The sequence below is a fragment of the Meira miltonrushii genome (genome assembly GCF_003144205.1).
Source record: "Meira miltonrushii strain MCA 3882 unplaced genomic scaffold FA14scaffold_2, whole genome shotgun sequence".
In the NCBI taxonomy this organism is placed as follows: domain Eukaryota; kingdom Fungi; phylum Basidiomycota; class Exobasidiomycetes; order Exobasidiales; family Brachybasidiaceae; genus Meira; species Meira miltonrushii.
Window position 1 is genome coordinate 3,946,559 of NW_020289944.1, and position 18,951 is coordinate 3,965,509.

Sequence of the window (18,951 nt, forward strand, 5' to 3'; positions counted from 1 at the left end):
AACAACAAATCATTGAATCAGTTGATTGACAGACATAACTCCACACAAGTAAATGAAAATGAAGACAGGGAACACTCTTGACAGATCTGGTGCCTTAAAAGCACGCACAAGTTTAGCGCGTACTGTTGCCCATGAGAATCGGAGTGAAGTTCGTAAAGTGTTGATCTTTCGCCGAAGACTGCACAGTGCACAAACTGGAAGGTGGGTAAATGCCGTTGCTACCTTCTTTCTTCCTCATGACCAAACAGTATCTCATCCAATTGACTTGATGCTTCGTATCCGATCATCAATTTGCACACTCTCTAAAACAATCCCATCAAGTGTGCGACATTCTACTCCATCAATCGCAAAGACAAGCGTTCAAGCGACCAATCCTATCATCAATCGATCCTTTTCTTCCTCAATCACTTCAAGAATGACTTCTGCAGGTGCACCAATCTTTACAACTTCTCGCCTCCAAGGAAAAGTTGTGGTAATCACTGGAGCATCAGGAGGTATTGGTCGTTCGGCTGCTATCTTGTTCGCTCGTGCAGGTGCAAATGTCGTCTTGAGCGCACGTAGAAAAGACGCATTAGAAGAAGTGGAAAGTGCATGCAAGCAAGCCTACAAAGCCCAAGGTGAACAAATTGCAGGAACAAAAGGTGGAAAGACTGCTTCGATCGTAACGGATATGCGTGATCGTAAAAGTATCGATGGTTTGCTTACAAACTTACCTGATTGGGCTCAAGGTAAGACCGACATTTTGATCTCAAACGCAGGTCTGGTAAGAGGACGTGAACATGTGGGAGACATTAATCCAGATGAAATTGACGAAGTCTTGGAGACAAATGTCAGAGGATTCATCCACGTCAACCAACTATTCGTAAAAGGTTAGTATGTGATAGTGGGAAATTGACTCGAGCTTTTCATTAACACTATATTTCTTCCCCACTAGAATTCAAAAAGCGTAATGCAGGTCACATTGTCGCAATTGGTTCGATTGCAGGTAGGGAAGCCTATCCTGGAGGATCAATCTACTGTGCTAGCAAATTTGCCGTTGCTGCTTTCACTTCATCATTGCTAAAAGAATTGGTCAATACACAAATCCGGGTAACCGAAATTCAACCCGGAATGGTTGAAACCAATTTCTCCGTTACCCGTTTCAGAGGTGATCAAGCTCAAGCTGATAAGGAATACACTGGTTTGACTCCTTTGACGCCTGATGATATTGCTGAAGATATCGTCTTTGCATGCTCAAGACCTGATCATGTTCAAGTTGCTCAAAGCTTGATTTTCCCTGTCAATCAGGCATCACCTTACCATAACTTCCGCGGTGGCAGCAAGTAAACTGGACATACTCACAATCAAAGTGAAATGAAATAGTCATATTGCTGTGATAATACATGATATTTATTTGCGACGTCCATTGAATTTGCCTCTTTTAGCTGGTCGCTTGAATGCAGGGCGTTTTGCGGGAACTTCCTCGTCTGAGAACCCGTCATCCTCATCATCGTCAATTTCGATCGGGCTGAGATCGCTATCGTCTTCGTCTTCTTCCTCCTCATCTTCTTCATCGGAAATCTCACCAGCCGAAGCATCGTCATCTAATTCTGCATCTTCATCTTCGAATAAATCTCCATCAGCATCTGCGCCGTCGCCGTGCATGTCTTCATATTCAAATTCATCATCGTCTGCTTCTTGATCAGCGTCTTCGTCATCTCCGCTGACATTGTCATCTTCCTCCTGGTCGACTGCTTCCGTTGCTACTTGCTTTTTGTTCTGTGCCTTGTTGGCTTCTTTCTCTGCCTTTTTCCTGGCTACATTGGCTTCTTGTTTGGCACGACGTGCTTCTCGTTCTTGATCCTTTTTGGCAATATCTTTTCGTTGTTTGATAGATTCTGCGTTGCTCTTCTCTACGTAAGCATGCCACAACACCTCATTCCCACCACTTGAGCCTTTTGCGTCCTTACCAGCACCCGGAATACCCTCTTCAATCTTCACGCAACGTAATTCCATTCTTGGACCCAATTCACGTAATCGCACAGCTCTTTGTGTATCACGAACATTGCCGCGACCGACGTATCCTTCAGGAAGTTGGACATGATTTCTAGGTGTTCCATCTTCGTCCACATCGCTATCAACTTCAGAAGCAGAAGAAGCGTCTGTTTCAAATCCGGCATTGTCCTCACCTTGATTGTTAATCTTTTGTCCAAGAAGATATTCCGATATATCACCTGCAGAAGCAAGGTTGGGTATCTTTTTCGCTCCACCTTTGTTCAATGAAGAACTTCCTTCGATTACTCTTCGTACTCGTTTCGATACACCGACAGGTCGAACACTGATGAGGAAATGTCTATAGTCGATCGTTTGTGTTTGTGCATTATAATTGAGCAGAACAATCCGTCTTGCTTCAGAAAGGTGCATATTCTGAACATGAATTGGCGGGAACAATCCTTGAAAGACGCTGACGAGTAGTTTGACATGTTTGTCAGCCGATCCAAAATTGTTCAAAACAAGCAAAGGTGCTGTTTGAAATTCTCCTCCAGGAGCATGAGATCGCCTTTGCGATTTGACGACATCTTTTGCCAATGCGAATTTATTCACACGGAAAGTAACGGTTGGACCTCTTGGAGCACGCGCTATTCTCAAATTGATATTTCCGATTGCTTCTTGTTGACGAGCACGACTTCCACTTCCACCACTCGTTGAAGGTTTTGTATCTCTTGCATTCTTTTGTGAGAATACCATCAAGTGACTGACACCTAAAGGACCACACATAGATAAGAAATCACGTAGCTTGTTTGACTTTCGTTCACGTAATCGTGTGGCCGTATTAGGTTCCATCACTTTTCGAACATCGTTTACCAAAGTTGAACAAGAACGTGAAACATTTCCACTTCGAATCACAAACGATTTAGGTGAATTCGAGTTTGAATTATTACTTGGACCTTTCAAGTGAGTCCTTGTCTTTCTCCTTCTTTTAGCCATCTTGTCCTAGAGGTCAGTTATGGATCGTGCAGGAAGTAAAGGTGAATTGATCGTATGTATGCACCAGCTTGTCAGAATAAATTCTTGATTCCAAAAAATTTCTTGCACGTGTGTTGAAGCAGGCGTCCACTCTGAGAACACGCGAAACAAGACTTTGTGGGGGAAGGCGATAGCAGCACTTACACATACAACACTTGAAGCTGCTTTCAACCATCCTATTTGTGGTCACACTGATCAACACAGCGACAACCAAGTACTATTGATCAGTCAATATACTCACCAACATGCCACCCTCATACGATATAAATCCATACGAGGAAACTCGGCTATACACATCCAATACAGAGAGAGAAAGATGGGAAAGTATGGCAACCTTGTTCAGCATTATTGTTTCTTTGGATGCGTTGGAAAGGGCATATATGCGAGAAAGTGTTAGTGAAGCGCAATATGCTCCAGCATGCACAAGACTACTAGGTCAATTCAAGACTATATCGAAGTTGGTCATGTCCGGTGAAGAGGAGGGCGTTGCATCTTCGTCATCGGCCGGTGTACCAAAGATGGCCGGCGTACCAGTCATTCGAGATTTGAAGGATTTTATGAAGCAATTCAAGGTGAGTATATAGGCGAGGAATGGATTGAGTACTAGAATTTTCTCTAAACAGAAGTACTGCTTTATTCTTCTCTCTACAGATGAGCCATGCAGCTGCTGCCCACAGGTTACAGGTTGGAGTTCCAGCAACGGTCGAGCATGCATCAGCAGCAACATCATCATCTTCAGAGCGTGCAAAATGGGTTGCAGAAACTACACAAGGATTCATTACGTTCATGGACGCATTAAAGCTAAAATTACGAGCAAAAGATCAATTACATCCTCTTTTGAGCGATTTGATGAGTTCATATTCGCGCTTTGGCGATCAAGATTCTGAGGGAAGGGCAAGAGTGTTGCATTGGCTTATCACGTTGAATCAAATGAAAGCAAGTGATGAGATTGATGAAGATCAGGCAAGACAGATGTTGTTCGATTTAGAGAACGCATATAGTGCTTGGTTCAGGTCGTTACAGAATTCATAGAAGCGCTACAATCATTAAGTGAAGCAAGGAGTGTACTATCATCTGTATTTTAATCATCAATTCATATTTGGCATCAATCGGAAAGTATGACGAGAAGGTGATCATGATTTGGAATGAAGTTCAGATTTAAGATTGTAGTGCATACACCCTGGCGCTAGTCATCTGACGCGAGATCTCCACCTTGAATTTTAATGAATTGCACCCTTCTTTCTCTTCAAACACAAATACAACTTCAAGTTCGACTCCTCATTCCTCTCCACCAAAATGATCGCCGAAACAAGTAGAGCAGGAAGAGTTGCATTGACAGCCATCTCAAGGCGATCAATACCACATAAGAGCTTCCATACGTCATCACGCCGTTGTAAAGAGTCGAAAGAGGAAGAAAACCAATCAAACGCATCCTCTTCCTCACAAGAATCATCAGCGAAAGCGGCAAAGAAAGGAAGTATCGCAGAAGCAGATGAACGAATTCGACAAATGTTGTTAGACAGGGATGGAGGACCAGCATCCGTACCAACGAGAGAAGGTAAATGGGATCAAGATATGGGAAGGGAAACTGCAAGACAAATGTTTAGAGTTTTAGATCAAACGAGACAAAACAATCCGGGAACGGATACGGCAAAAGGAGAAGGAGAATCTAAACATTGGAACAGAAGGAACTATTAAGGTAGCATACACATGCACACAAATGATTGTACATTACTAAAACCTCACAAACAAACAGATTAGTCGAGCATGATACATTGCATTGCTAAAGGTGGCGATAGGAAATGACTAAAAAAGAGGGCTAGATAATACAGTACTAAGAGTTGAGACATAACGTAAAATGAGGCAAAATTGCGTCCGATGTCTATGTGCGACCTAATCGAGAACTGAACCAATCTTGTGCTTTTCCAATGTAAGAATCTTGTTGGAATCCAGACCGAGAACTACTCGTTTGACCTCCTAAACCTAACACTCTTCTGGCTTTCGGTGGGGCTTTTCGTCCACGCTGAATTGAACCTTGTTCCCTTCTATCCTCAAACACAGGCACAGATCCGCCTTCGCTATCACTGTATCCTGTCCCGTCAAGATCGTCACTTTGATCTGCATCCACTTCTACACCACGCCATGCTCTGGCCACATAAGCAGCCCTTCCTTCTTCGTCCAATTCTCCTGCGTCATCCGAAGAGGCCGTCCTGCGAGCGCCATGCAATCTGCGTACACGTGGCAATTCATCTTCATCATCTTCCGAATCAAATTCTCGATCATCGTCTGGCAATCGAATCCTACCTCCGTTTGCAGATGTATCTTCTTCCAAAGGTGAATTAGCAGCGGCAGAATACTTTTTGATAATGACAGGCGTCAAAACAGCAGCAATCACGCCGCCCAAAAGTAAAACGTTCCTAAACGAAAACAAATGGAAATCATCGGCAGACGTCATTTGATCCAACTTTTCTCCAATCGTGACATGAATAACCGAAACGGCAAAAATGCCAAAGAAAGTCGATGTCCAAAAGAGCGGAATACCGATACCCAAATGCGGTGCCATGATATTGACAACATTGTGCGGCGGAAGTGGCATCATTCGAATGACGATCATATAACTCATCATATTATCGTTATGCTGTGCCAAGACTTCACCCCAAGCATCTACGCGAGCTTTCCATTTGGGCATTGCGACCAAAACTGCTCCAAGGTACATGCTAATCAAATAGCAAATCGTCGCACCAGTTGCAACGGATGCACAAACAATTGGTAATGCCAAAGGAACGCCCCACATTGCGCCTGCGATGATGCTCATATACATCGATCCAGGGATTGAGAATGCTTGAAGGAACATATAAATCACGATCCAACAAAACATTACACGGAAGAAGTATTCATCCTTGTATCTTTGTAAAACAGCATTGAGTGCTTTGAGTTGTTCGAAAGATCTTGGGATCTTGAGATTTGCACGATCTGCATCATCGATCTTTGGAAGGACGAAATAGAGTGTTAGGAATAACAAACTTGCACAAATGATCAAAAGTACTGTGAATTGTAGAGCAGCCCGTAGTAACGTCCGATTACGGAATTGTTTCCATTGAGCAGCCTCTTCTTCTGATAGTGTTCCTGCGGCTGCATTCTGTTCCATCGTCCAATTCCTCTGTTGATCATTGGCAGGAATACTTATATCCGATGCTAAAGGTGAATCATTCTTTGAAGTTGGCATACCGTTTTTGAATACTTTTAGTGCATGTCTAGAATGTATAGAAGCAGAATCATCGATCGGTTCCGGAGAAGCGGGAATAGATGCTTCTTGTGCTTGTACAGAATCATGTGCTGGTAATTGAATCTTGCCGTTTATTCCATGCTGAATTTCGTTTTTGTTAGTCGACATTGTTTTGTTGTTGTTTTAGGGGTTGATTGAATGAATAGGAGTGCTTCCAATGTAATCGTCTCTCGAAGCTTGTTATACCTCCCTGAATGAACACAGGTTGGCTAATTTCAACAGGCAAGCAGTTTATGATGGACGATTGTGGATCAGATGCAAGAGCCCCTTTGGTTTACGGGATTGGTGTGTTTGTTTTTGTTGAATGCACTGTAGCTGTGTTTCACAAGAACGGCACCGCGTAAGCGCAATTGGCAAGCAGGTCTCACAAGCCCGCCACTGGGCAGGGAGAGAGAGAGAGAGCCGTGCAGCCGTGGAAATATCTGCCGCGTGGAGAAAAGGCTGGTCTCTAAATGCCACCCTCCCTAGTTACACACACGAACCTTATTCAGATGCTCAATTGAAAAAGTTAAACGTCTATAAATTTTACCTCAACAAGATCTTTTACAATGAAAGAACATGTTGAGGGATGTGTGTATATGATGAATGATACAAATTGATAAAAAGAAAGAGACAACCTTGAAAGTGCTGATCCGAAGTTGAATAAATGCTAATGATGTGAGTGGATAGAGAATAAAAAAGAAATTGGTGAAATACCCTTTAAAGTGCGAAAGCGCCCACAGCGACAAAGAAGGCGGTTGCCATCAATGCAATACCAGATTGAGAGAACAAAAGAGGAGATCCAACAGCTCCGCTCTTTCCAGATTCACCAGTACTGCTTGCAGCGTAAACTGAAGACAAAGAGCTGGAAATGGAGGAGACAGCAGCGGAAACACTGGCAGATGGAACGGCAGAAGTTGAAACAACACCACTTGCGGTCATGCTTGCGGAAGTGTCACTGTTTTGCAAAAGGAAAAAGTTGGCAGCAACAATTGGACCCAAGTCGGCTTCTTTGATGTATTGTGCCAAGTCGAAGTTGGTATCAATTGTTTCATTACGGTTTTGCAAATAGGCAGGTAAAGTGGATGTGAAGTTTGCTGGTTGACGGAAGACCAAAGTTGTGTAACGGTGAACACCGCTTCCTGCTGGAGGAGCAGGGGAGAACCAACCGGCGATTGGCTTACTTGTGTTTCTCAAGCCGCCAGTAGCGGTGTCCAATGTAATGTTGTTAGCCAAGAAGTGACGAACGATGTTTCTTGGTTGTTCAGATGGGGCTCCAGGATCCAAGGTCATAACTGTGTAACTTGCATTGAGGAATTGACCAGAAGCGCTAGCTTGACTGCTGTATTCGATGGTCCAGATGGGCATGTTTTTAACATCGTCCACAGCGCCAACCAATTCACCTGTGGTAACGTTGCTACCGCCGAATTGTTGGTTCAACAAACCTCTCAATTGCAATTGATCGGCAGAGATCAAGTTAGGAACCACATGTGCACCTTCTAATTGCAACATAACGTTTGCAATGCCTTCGTTAATTTGATCTTGAGGAGTGCTTTGAGCGAATGTCATGCTTGTAGAAGCAGCGATGGCCAAAGCCAAGCTTGAAAAGAGTGTAGTGAATTGCATCTTGTATAAGATTTGTTTGAAGATTGTTTAGGTTATGATGGTAGTAATAGAAGAATGAAACTTTTTATTTCTTTAAATACATCTTCTCGAGCAAAAGCGAATACCCCTAAGAATGCATTATGATTGTGCCATCTGTTCTGCATGCCATGTGATTTTAAGAAGTTTTATGCACGATGCAAATCACCAAAAGAGAGGAGGCGTATAAGCAGTGAGTGAAAATCTGGTGAAAAATTCCTCCGGGTTTCTTTTTCTTCTTGGCTTATTAAACGGCACTAAAACTGTGAAAAGTCAGTCATTCCCCACTGTATACACACTTCTAGGGCATATAAGGTTTACACAGGGGAAGACGCGTCTTGGTTTGAGTGTTTCAAATTTAAAGGGACCTTTTACTAATAAATTGAAATTTAAGAAAAGACCCGAATTTTACTATTCTGGTCCCTTAATTCAAACCCGGCTAAAAGCTACAATGGTAAACCATGGCTGTCAAAATTTAATGGCTTTCAACTCTTACTTTCTAAATGGCTTTTAAACTCTTTTGTGCCGAGGGTTAGATTGAATGTTTCGATTTCAATATTATTTCAAATAGACTTCTCGCTTCCATTTGAATTCGACAGATAGTCTGTTTTACTGCTGTAAGTATAGTTCGCTTTCGCCACGGTTGTACCTCGGAAAAATCAATACTTCCAACACAATGCATCTCTACTACACCCTGTTCCACATCGGCAAGAATCACTGTATAGAATTCATGATGATTTACCTTGCATGCATGAAAGTAGATACTCAACTACAGCTTCCATACGACATCGTTCCTGGCTATCTTGCAGATCAAAAAATTCGGTAATTCAAAAACATCGCACGTGATTATGTGAAGGATGCGTATTCTACAGAAAGACAAAGGGAGATTGAATGATAACCGTATGTATTTTATGTTCTTCAAGCCTGTCGTCGTCGCTACTTTTAGACATATAAGCTGCCCATTGCTTTGTTTACAGAAGCACTACAATGAAAGTGCTATTTCTGCATCAGAATATGAATTTAGTCATAAAATGATGGCAGTAGCTTTCGAAGCACCCTATTGTCTTTCTAATATTTGAATCGTCAAGTAGAACCAACAAATGATTTAACATCATTTTTTGATAGAGTCGATGTCGTTGTCCTTTATCAAATAAATGCAGGAAAGACTTAAAGACTCTTTTTAAAGCAATATGCGTCTTTGTTCTTTGCATTAAATTCTAAGACGAAGATTAGATGAATACGGATGTCTACTATGAAGAAAGGACGTATATATAGTATCAAGACATACCCTATCATTATCAAGTTCGTAGTGATCACTCAGGATTTAACTCTTACCATCAACACACGTGACCTTCTAGCGCATGCCTGTTGAAAATTTTAAGCTTTTGAAGCAATTTATGCAAATACACACAACGGGGCTTTTAGCGCGTAAACGCCAAGGCAAACTAAAGAAAGAGCATTCATCAAATGAAAAATCAAGATTGAGAAGATAACAAATACCCAAAGTCACCACCACAAAGATTGATACCTATCCCACTACACAAGATGGCAAGCGAACAACTTCCCGATGACCATTACAGAATTAGCTATGAAGAAATCCATTTAGACATCGCAGAAACGGCAAGACAGATTCGTCAAACGTTTGCACCCGATTTGATGGTAGCAATTGGAGGTGGTGGTTTCTTCCCTGCTCGTGTTTTACGTACTTTTCTTAAACGTGAAGGATCAAATGGAAAACTTGTAAATGTTCCAATTCAAGCAATCGGTTTAAGTTTATATGAAGATCTTGGTCAAGCTGAAAAAGCACTTCAAAGTTCAGGTCCATCAAGTTTGGGAAAGATTGGCGTTGAAGTCGTTCGAACACAATGGTTAGACGCACCCAAAAGAGACGTAAAAGATGGCAATGCAGAAACACAATTACATGGTGGCTTGTTGGGCAAAAATATTCTGATCGTTGATGAAGTGGATGATTCACGTACCACTTTACGTTATGCATACAACGAACTTTTATCCGATGTACGCAAAGCATTGGAAGCCCTCACACCTGAACAAAGAGCACAAACACCTCCTACACGATTTGCCATCTTTGTCGTTCACAATAAATTACGAAGCAAGAAAGGATCTTTGCCAATCGTTTGGTCTAATCATGCTGTGACTGAAAAAGATCAACCTGAAGATGAAGCTGTTGGTTCAAAGGGAAGTGATCAACGTTTGGCTGCCGGACAAGAAGTTGTAAGTCAACGTAAAGATGAAAATGGAACAGTTGTTTCGGGTGTTTGGTATTTCGCAGCTGAAACGACTGGAAATATTTGGATCGAATATCCATGGGAACAAGATGATATTTTAGAACATAATCGATTAACAGCTTTAGCCAAGAAATTAGGTCAAAATGGAAAGCGTGATAGCGAATGAATGAAATGAGCTGTGTAAATGTCTGTATATTCTCTTTTTTCCCCTTTCTTTCCCCCATTGTACAATCATATGCATCATGCTCTCTCTAGGATCAATTTCATAAATGCATCATAATAAAAGAAATGATGCTTTACGCTTGCACCCCGATACAAAATGGCTTGCTTGTCAAGTTGCAGTATGGGAAAGAAACGATTAAATTATCCAGGGCGTAAAAGGGCATGAACATCAACCGGCGCCGATAGAATAAAGGGCAGGGTGTGGTGTGTGTGCAGTATCTATTCATACAGTACGCGGTTCCATCTCATTTTGCGGCCGCTGCCGTGTGTGAGTGTGTCGAGTGAGTGCACGCGTTTAAGTTTTTTTTTTCTCTCTCTCTCTGTGTTCTCTGTAAAGCGCTAATTATTTATTCGTTATTTTGATAACACCCTGATTGGTTTGGTCATTCGGATATTCATCTCTTTTCTTTGCTCAAAACCATAGAGATCATTGGATCTTTTTCAAAAAGAGAGCATTGGTGGAGAATAAGGTCGTTGGACAGGTACGGTTTTCGGTGGATCACGAAAGGATACAATTAGACGAGTCTTTTTTTCAGACATTTTGATCGTGGTGTTTATTCCATCGAATCACATCTAGAGACGATTTTGTCAGAGGGTCGTCTAGGGCAATCAAATTCTCAAGATTGCCTGTCTCCCTTTTATTCTGTCACAACGTCATTCGGCATACACACAATCCCTCGAAGGCACGCCTGCGGGCGTAAGCCGTGCATATAATCAATAGCGATGGAAGATCAGGAAGCGTCAAAGGCATCTTCCAGCGGGGACAGACAGACAGGCAAGGACCTACTTCCGGGGATACGAATAAAGGGCGATGGAGAAGCAGCGCAATCATCTCCCAATCCTTCCATACCTGGAAGTCCTTCGCAACCTGCTCTGTTTTCGCATCCTTCTCCAACATCCTCTGTGTCATCCTCCTCTTCAACTTCCTCCACGCGACCATCTCATTCTCGTTCAAGGTCTGTGAATCTAAGTCCAACACTGCATGCAGGAACGTCTTTCTCACCCGGTGCGATTCGTTGGGATCCTTATGGTGCGGATTCAGCTTTGAGGAATGCAGTCACTGCACATCAATCATCAACTGGCAACGCCGGGCATGCGTCTTCATCAAATATCCCTTCAGCAAATCAACTCCATCCCATTCAAAATCCTCATCAACACATGTCATCCTTCTCACCTTCCAACTTCTCAAATCCCGCCAGTTCGCCAAAGCTAAGACCTACATCACCCATCTACGTCAACGTTCATGCGCCTAGTCCGACTGGCTCATCTGCTCCTGTAGACATTGCAGGGAGATCGCCTTTATACAACGTAGCAACGAGTGAAGGTGGAAGTAGCAATGGCAGCAGTGGAAGTTTGAATAGCGATCACGCAATCAGTACATCTCCCGAAACACGTCGTCCTTCTCACCTAATTGCACGAGCGATGGAAAAGTCATCAAGTGCGGGTAGTTCTGGCTTTAGCCCGCGAAGTCCAAGATCACCGCATCGCAGTGATTATTCCAGAAGAACGCAATCTCCTTCTCGTGCCTATGCAATCCCAATGTCACCTAGATTACAAGCATTAGGATCAAGCGGACACGTTCGTCGATTGTCGGGTAATGGTACGGAACCAATTGCCAGAATACCTTCGCCTTCATTCGTTAGCTCACAGCTTGGAAGATCGCCTTCGAGAGGAGAGAGTGGCTTACATATTGCGATGGGTGGTAATGAAGCTGGCTCGCCTTCCTCGCCAAGGATTAATCCCGATCCTGAACTACCGGTAGATTCTGTTTGGCCTTCTACACAGCATCATGAGCAAGCTTTACCAGTGACAGCAAGTGGATTGGAAGCTATTCCATTAGATGCTGGATCGACATACTCGACACCCATCCCACCTTCTTTGCGAGACGAAGTGGCTGCCCATAGCTCTGCAGGTGGAATGACAGCCATCCCGATTCCTGTACCATCTAGTCCTGGAAGGCGATCTCCTTTGGTAGACTGGCATGCTGGTGTACGAATGCAAAGGACGCCTTCCCCATTGAATTGGGGCACGACAGGAAGTCATCAACCAACAGGCCGTAGAGGAAGTCATTCTTCGAGCAGCAACGTTTCTGCTCATTATTCATCCTCTCCACTTCGTTCAAGTTCACCTCGACTAGCTGCTCCACAACCGATCGCTTCAAATTCATTGAATCTTGCTAATGCAGCAATGCATCGTCACAGCAGGGCACTGTCTAATTCTTCCGTTTCTTCCAATGATTCCGACGTTGATGCACGAGACATGGCTATACCTCAACAACGCTCGCACGATGAGCAGTCTCCGACACATAAGGCTGTCTCCCAACCACGAACCACATCGGCAAAAGTAGATGCACAAATTGTACATGCTGAAGTTGGAGCATCTGCTGATCACAATGATGAAGCCGATCAAAGGGAGTCAATCGGCATCGCAAATCAGCAGAATAATCTCGACAGACGAAATATGATCATACCACCACCGCGTCATTCCAGTTCACCACAAGAAAGAATACGATTCTTGGAACGTAGATCATCGTTTGAACTACATTCGCCTTCCTTCGCATCTAGAACACTTTTGCCACCACGTGAAGAATACAGTTACCTAAATGGGATTCCCATTCGGGCGCAAAGTCCTGCTCATATGGCCTCTTCACCTTCTGGCTCGGCGTCTTCAACAGCTAGCGAAAGCCCTCCAAAAGTACGCAGCTTTATCGGAATGCCGCCGAGGTCAGGATACGAATTGAGTGACGATCCTGATGATGTCGGATCAGAAGATGGGTCTGTAGGCAGCGGAAGAGATAGCGTAGGAACAAATGAAGATCGTGATGAAGAGGAAGAAGATGAAGGTGAAGACGAAAAGGATGGAAAACAGGATGCAGACCTAGAAGGGGCGGTAGGTGAAATGGATGAGGATAGTTTTCCTCAAAGTCAGACGCAAGCGCATGGTAGTGCACCCAAACGGCCTCCGCTCTCACCTGGCACTGTTGTAGTACCAGACCCGATGACCGTTCAACCAGCCAATGCGGTCACTAGATATTGGGGCGAACACGGAGATCAAGAGAGTCAACAAAGTGTTCCAACAGACATCGATATCGAAGCTGGAGAAGAAGACGATCAACAAGATGACAATTTTGACCAAGTGGATGAAAATGATCCGTTACAAGAAGAAGGCTTAACCACGCTTGAAAGAATCTTCTTGTTTGCCAAAAGTGAAATGACTTATCATCGTATCTTGGTTTCGCATTCACTTGCTGATTGGATCTTGGAGGTGGAATTGAATGAAGCCGTTGAATTTGTCATTCCACTCTTGAATGGCTTGGCATGCGATGTAAATGAAGTCTGCTCCTCTTTTGCCCCGCAGTTGCACAGACTCATGTGGTACTTTTTCCGAAATTGTCCACTTGCAGAAGATACCAAAAATACGATTGAACCAGCTTCAACGGACGCTGACGGGTTTCCGGTAGAAAACGATGAGAGGGCTACACGACCAAGACTTTCAATTTCGACCTTTACACCATTACTCTGTGCTTTGTTGCTCAATTCGAACGCTACAATTGCCAACTCAACCCAAACTGCGATCGTCTTCTTTTGTGCACGTTTACAAGGTTTTGGTTTGGCAGGCGATACCTTCGAATTGGACGAAGAAGATACTCGTGTTCAACAACCTCACATTGGTGCAGATCCCAGTGTACAGAGTAGGCAACCGTTTGATGCTAATACCACCTTGGTAAGAGATGCGGCTGCACGAGAGGATAAGCGAATCTTGTTGGAGGATTACGAATTCGGAGCAGAGCAAAGAGAGATGATTATGAACGAATTGTTAGAGCAGGTAGCGGTGGCTATTGGACATTTGAGCAGCGATAAAAGTGAAAGAGCAACCGGCTCAGTCAATCACGATCAGCCTAACGAAGCAGTATACCATGACGGAGAAGACCATGCCGCATCTGCGCAATCGATAAAAGAAGAGCATTCTGATCAACAGATGGATCACGTTGATGGTGCATCTGGAGAGAATCAAGCAGTGACGAATACTGCGACCGATACAGGCGCAGAAAACGTCGAGTCAAAGCCAAGAGAGCTCGCTCAAGAAGCACAAGATGATCAGCGTGAAACAGAGATGGAACATGACTCAGATACACTTGAGCCGAAATTCGACGAGCAGCAAGACTTCTCACAAAATCAAGCAGACGAAGAAATGATGACGTGGGCTTCTTCTGATGATATCGAAGATGGTTTAGGCGATACTGCTATGGCTTCTGTTGATGGCGCATCTATCACGATGAGCATAGAAGAGGAAGTTGCAGTAGGAAGAATGGCTTCCATAAGTCTATTGGCCGCTATAGGAACAGAAAATTTGATCGGAAAGGATTTCATGATTAACAGAGTCATTCCGGAACTCATTGCTTCTGCCGGGGATCGCACATTCTTTGTCCGTAAAGAAGCAGCAGTGGCTGTCGGTATTCTTGCACGTGCAATCGGTCATGATCATATTCGAGAACAAAACATTCTTGGCGTATTTTCACAATTATGTCAAGATACAATCTGGCATGTTCGTCAAGCCGCTTGTTTGTCAGCGCCAAATCTGTTTGCTCAAGTTGTGGATCGATTCGAACGTAGGAAAGAATTGATGGAGGTCATGAGTGGATTCGTGAATGATGTCAGTAGAAACGTTCGTGTAGCAGCTCTTGACATCATTGGAGAGGTAATTTACCTATTCCACGACGATCCTGAAGGAGTTCCGGAGCACCTAGTCAGACACTTCTTAGGACAACCTTGGGATGGCAAAGACGAAAACGTTGCAGAGGCAACACATTCGAACACAGCATCAAAAGACATAGGAAACGATCAGCAAAACGATCGTTTAGCAGGTACCATCTCGGAAGACATTGAAATCGATTCCACCAATGTGAACACTTGGACTCACAGCAGTGATAGCAGCGATTCCATGTCATCTGGCGCTTGGAGATACAATGATGCCTTTGGCGGTGCACAACCAGGAGAGCTGTCATTTGATGGACTCAATTCTGATCCTGATCGTCCATTGGTTATGGCATACAATCTACCTGCCGTTGCTTTGACTTTGGGTGCCGACAAGTGGCATGTATTGCGTGAAGTACATAGCCAATTGAGCAATCATGCGTCTTCCAAAGTTCGTAGGTCATTGGCTGCCAGTCTTCATGAGATTGCCAAAATTGTTGGTTTAGATGCTGCATCAAAGGATTTATTACCTTTTGTTTCGCACTTTTTGGATCCCAAGTTCGAACAAGATGGTGAGGTAAAGATGGCCTTGTTGGAGAACATTGATGTGACATTGTGCCACATGCACGTAGAAAGCGGTTTGGAAGCTATGAAGGTGATTCAAGATCTGTGGAACGATACAGAGATCTTTGGAACAGGAGCAAGATTTCCAAATCATTGGCGAATGCGTGAAAAGGTAATTTCAAAGATACCTGCCCTCGCCTCAAAATTCCTTCTAGAAGATGATCAAGGCATTCTCGTCATGTTGATGCAATCTGCTCTAATGGACTCGGTCAGCGCTGTACGGATGAAAGGTGTAAGCACAGTCAGTGGCCTTTATCATCTTTTCGCAGAGCAAGATCAGGTCTTAGCAGATGGCTTTTTGGGAATGCTAGTAGATGTTTCCGATTCAGATGATGCCGGTTATAGAGCCCGTGTTGCAACTCTGCAAAGTATCGCACAACTTTGTCAAAGTCAAATTCAACGTTCTTCCATCGAAATGTTGGCAATGCCTAGATTATTGGAATTGAGCAAAGATGAAATCGTGGATGTTCGTCTTGCTTTGGCATCTTTGATCCAGTTAATGTGTTCTTCTGATCAACTATACGCCTTACCTCAATCAAGATCCGATCGATTGATAAGAATCTTGCGCAGGCTTGGAAATGATGAATCTGGTCTGGTACGGGAAACGATTGAAAGTGTTGTTGGGTCGGACTATATCACTGAACTGGGTCCCGTCTCACCATTGGAACCGAGACCTGCTCGAGAGTTGATTTTGGGTCCTATCGAGGGTGGACCGCACAAGCCGCTATCTTCATTCATGGATGGGATGAATATGACACCACACGAGAGCAGAGGTGATGATTTCGATACAGGCGAGCAGACATTCTCGATGGACGACGATGAAGACGAGCGGGACGAGGACGAAATGCAAGAAGGAGCCGAAGAAAGTCAAGGTGATGGTCAAGATAATAGTAGACCTGGAGCTCTCAACCGAAATGATATTGCTGATGCAGATGGCAAAGGGGAGAGAAGACCAGCTCCTTCGCTTGCTAATAGCACATTGGCCAGGCGTCGTATTGCCAATCAGATTCACCCTTCTATGAATGGAACGAATGGCTGGAACAATGCTGGAAACAATCATGGCCATGGCATGTCTATGAGTGATGAAGGGGATGAGGATATGATCGTCATACCAAGCGATGAGAATGCACTGCTTCTTTCCGCTCATCTACCTTCTGATCATCTTTCTGGTCCTTTGACGAGTGCAATCTTGGATGAAGATGACGGAGAAGATGAATCGCCACATCATTTGCTTAGCGTTGCGGATAAGAGCACTCCGGTGAAACAAGGTAACAATACATATGGCAGTCTAAAACGATTGGATGCTCTTCGCACGCAAGACGATTTGACTAGCAATGATCCATCATTTTCACTCGAATCACCTGAAAGAGCATTCCATCATGCGAAAGAAGCATCCAATAATTCTACTGGAGAAGACCCTACAACAGGTTCCACAAAGGATCCTTTCTTAGCCTTTGTAGCAGGCCAACATTTTGTGGATCATCAAAACACCAACGGTACTCCAGCTGAAACTAAAGCCGTGCATCGTCGAAGCACTCCAGACGTACCCCTTTCGCCTTCTCAACAAAGGTCAGCATTCGATGATGATGATGACGATGAATATGTAGAAGAAGATGAAGAGGAGGAATAATGCGGAAATTTTGCACACATCTTTTGCATTCTTTTGTTCGTTGCTTTTTTTTGAAAAACGATCATAATCTTGTACTTGTACCATACAATTTAATAGTACATTAGCTGTAATATTGCAAATCGATAATCGCTATGAAACATTCATCATTACCAAGCGCAGTTTAACGAAAATGAGATTAGGATATAAATTGAGTCAGAGTCGCGATATACATATTACACGGGAATCAAAGACGGGGATAGGACAAGAACGTTGATAGACCATATGCAAGACTGATTCGGTTATGAAGTCTTGTGAATGATCATTAACAATGATTTGCTGAGCATGGACAGTCGGATTTAAATACAAGGTGAACGGATCAAGATAAAGCGAAATCGAAGCGAGATTGAGCTATGATGCACAGATGGTGCGAATCTGTATTCATTCAAGTGCGCCACTGGAAGAAAGAAAGGGACGATGGGTCAGCAAAGATGCTCACTTTGAAAGACCGAAACGTATATACGCACAAGGTGTTTTCTCCTGAATAGCTCACGTAGAGGAAGCCATCTTCATCACGATGTTCCTCATATACGGCTGACATCAATGCTGCTGTTGCAGGCAAAACTTCATCAACAAAGATAAAGATTGCCTTTTCGGGTGCAAGCTTGATTCTCTTTCTGATAACATAAACGAATTGACCAACGGTAAGATCTGAAGGAACCAAATATTTCTTTTTATCGATCAAAGGGATATCCGTCCTATCAGCTTTTTCACAAATTACCGGGATACGATCTGGATACTTTTGACGAATTCGTTCAGCTTCTGCTTTTCGTTTTTCTGTTTTGATGGAAGAAGGGGGAAAATGGGAAATGAGGTCGGCATTAGTACAATGAAAAGCTTTCAAATGCATCTAAAGATGAGATGTGATATCTTCAATACTCACCGAAAGAGTGCTCATCCTTAAACTTTGATCGCATTTTGACTGTTGTTGATGGTAAAGGTAATGACCGTTACTCGTAGACTAGGTGTATGATTGATGTGACTGGTACTTGCCACCTTGAATTGCTTTTCGATTGAGTCAAGTGAAGGCTAAGATGATGGATGGATAAGCAGCAGCATTGCTACTCAGCAATTCTCCCCTCATCGGGCAAGGCATTATTGACTAGGGCGCGTGCATGCGCGTGCGCAAGTAAGTGCGCACAGGCCTCCAACACAAACAAATAACACAACACAAACCGTATATCACCGGCATAGGCTTAAATCACCGCCATCATCAATTGAAATATCGCTGAAGCCCCTATCACTACCGCAGCTGGTGTGATCATTACAAAAAGAGCTGATGAAGCCCTTGAGATAGTAGAATGCGTTCTATCAAGAGCTTTATAGCTACATGTATAAAGTTACTGACCTATTCCTCCTTCGATTCATGTCTTATCACATCAAATAAAATGCACCATCACACTCATCTGCTCAAATTTGGGGTATTTACATGTATTTTATGCTTTTCTCACAGAGTAAAAAAGATATTTACATATAACGGAACGATAATCTTGAATGCTTATGTAGAACTGAGACAGAGCGTAATATGGTACAGTTGTATGACGGGGCAAGCTGAAATCGTAAAGATGTACAAAAGAGGTGGATTAG

The 18,951-nt window shown here is 43.4% G+C and overlaps 9 protein-coding genes across 9 annotated transcripts; 5 read left to right on the top strand and 4 right to left on the bottom strand.

Annotated features, from left to right (window-relative positions):
* Positions 1 to 415: 415 nt before the first annotated feature.
* On the top strand, positions 416 to 1,326 carry FA14DRAFT_179543 (putative NADP(+)-dependent dehydrogenase; the record flags this gene model as incomplete). The annotated part of the gene is made up of 2 exons (XM_025500928.1): positions 416 to 869; positions 935 to 1,326. 2 exons carry the CDS (start codon positions 416 to 418, stop codon positions 1,324 to 1,326), a joined length of 846 nt encoding a protein of 281 aa, XP_025356486.1.
* Positions 1,327 to 1,389: 63 nt separating this feature from the next.
* FA14DRAFT_146414 (Brix-domain-containing protein) lies at positions 1,390 to 2,967 on the bottom strand (the record flags this gene model as incomplete). Its single annotated transcript, XM_025497316.1, has 1 exon — positions 1,390 to 2,967. The coding sequence occupies one exon, from the start codon at positions 2,965 to 2,967 to the stop codon at positions 1,390 to 1,392; it is 1,578 nt and encodes a 525-aa protein (XP_025356487.1).
* A 284-nt stretch (positions 2,968 to 3,251) lies between these two features.
* FA14DRAFT_146417 (ESCRT-1 complex, Vps28 subunit) lies at positions 3,252 to 4,132 on the top strand (the record flags this gene model as incomplete). The annotated part of the gene is made up of 3 exons (XM_025497317.1): positions 3,252 to 3,477; positions 3,541 to 3,578; positions 3,658 to 4,132. 3 exons carry the CDS (start codon positions 3,252 to 3,254, stop codon positions 4,036 to 4,038), a joined length of 645 nt encoding a protein of 214 aa, XP_025356488.1. The 3' UTR covers positions 4,039 to 4,132.
* A 118-nt stretch (positions 4,133 to 4,250) lies between these two features.
* On the top strand, positions 4,251 to 4,776 carry FA14DRAFT_190092 (uncharacterized protein). Its single transcript, XM_025501772.1, has one exon. The coding sequence runs from the start codon at positions 4,303 to 4,305 to the stop codon at positions 4,702 to 4,704; it is 402 nt and encodes a 133-aa protein (XP_025356489.1). The 5' UTR covers positions 4,251 to 4,302; the 3' UTR covers positions 4,705 to 4,776.
* A 580-nt stretch (positions 4,777 to 5,356) lies between these two features.
* FA14DRAFT_107597 (uncharacterized protein) lies at positions 5,357 to 6,283 on the bottom strand (the record flags this gene model as incomplete). Its single annotated transcript, XM_025495816.1, has 1 exon — positions 5,357 to 6,283. A coding segment is annotated over one exon (927 nt), but the record flags the coding sequence as incomplete, so codon positions are not given.
* A 732-nt stretch (positions 6,284 to 7,015) lies between these two features.
* Positions 7,016 to 7,876, bottom strand: FA14DRAFT_104987 (PEBP-like protein; the record flags this gene model as incomplete). Its single annotated transcript, XM_025495724.1, has 1 exon — positions 7,016 to 7,876. A coding segment is annotated over one exon (861 nt), but the record flags the coding sequence as incomplete, so codon positions are not given.
* Positions 7,877 to 9,358: 1,482 nt separating this feature from the next.
* FA14DRAFT_146425 (PRTase-like protein) lies at positions 9,359 to 10,324 on the top strand (the record flags this gene model as incomplete). Its single annotated transcript, XM_025497318.1, has 2 exons — positions 9,359 to 10,050; positions 10,150 to 10,324. The coding sequence occupies exons 1-2, from the start codon at positions 9,458 to 9,460 to the stop codon at positions 10,322 to 10,324; spliced, it is 768 nt and encodes a 255-aa protein (XP_025356492.1). The 5' UTR covers positions 9,359 to 9,457.
* Positions 10,325 to 10,764: 440 nt separating this feature from the next.
* Positions 10,765 to 17,466, top strand: FA14DRAFT_161019 (ARM repeat-containing protein). The gene has a single exon (XM_025498938.1). It carries the CDS (start codon positions 11,104 to 11,106, stop codon positions 17,326 to 17,328), a length of 6,225 nt encoding a protein of 2,074 aa, XP_025356493.1. The 5' UTR covers positions 10,765 to 11,103; the 3' UTR covers positions 17,329 to 17,466.
* FA14DRAFT_167954 (symbiosis-like protein) lies at positions 17,418 to 18,383 on the bottom strand (the record flags this gene model as incomplete). Its single annotated transcript, XM_025500118.1, has 3 exons — positions 18,248 to 18,383; positions 17,832 to 18,141; positions 17,418 to 17,457 (listed from the first exon to the last, which is right to left on the bottom strand). Exons 1-3 carry the CDS (start codon positions 18,279 to 18,281, stop codon positions 17,418 to 17,420), a joined length of 384 nt encoding a protein of 127 aa, XP_025356494.1. The 5' UTR covers positions 18,282 to 18,383.
* Between the last annotated feature and the right edge of the window lie 568 nt (positions 18,384 to 18,951).

Excerpts from the sequence above, each read along its gene's own strand:
- FA14DRAFT_190092 (XM_025501772.1), top strand. The coding sequence starts at position 4,303 with ATGATCGCCGAAACAAGTAGAGCAGGAAGAGTTGCATTGACAGCCATC.
- FA14DRAFT_161019 (XM_025498938.1), top strand. The coding sequence starts at position 11,104 with ATGGAAGATCAGGAAGCGTCAAAGGCATCTTCCAGCGGGGACAGACAG.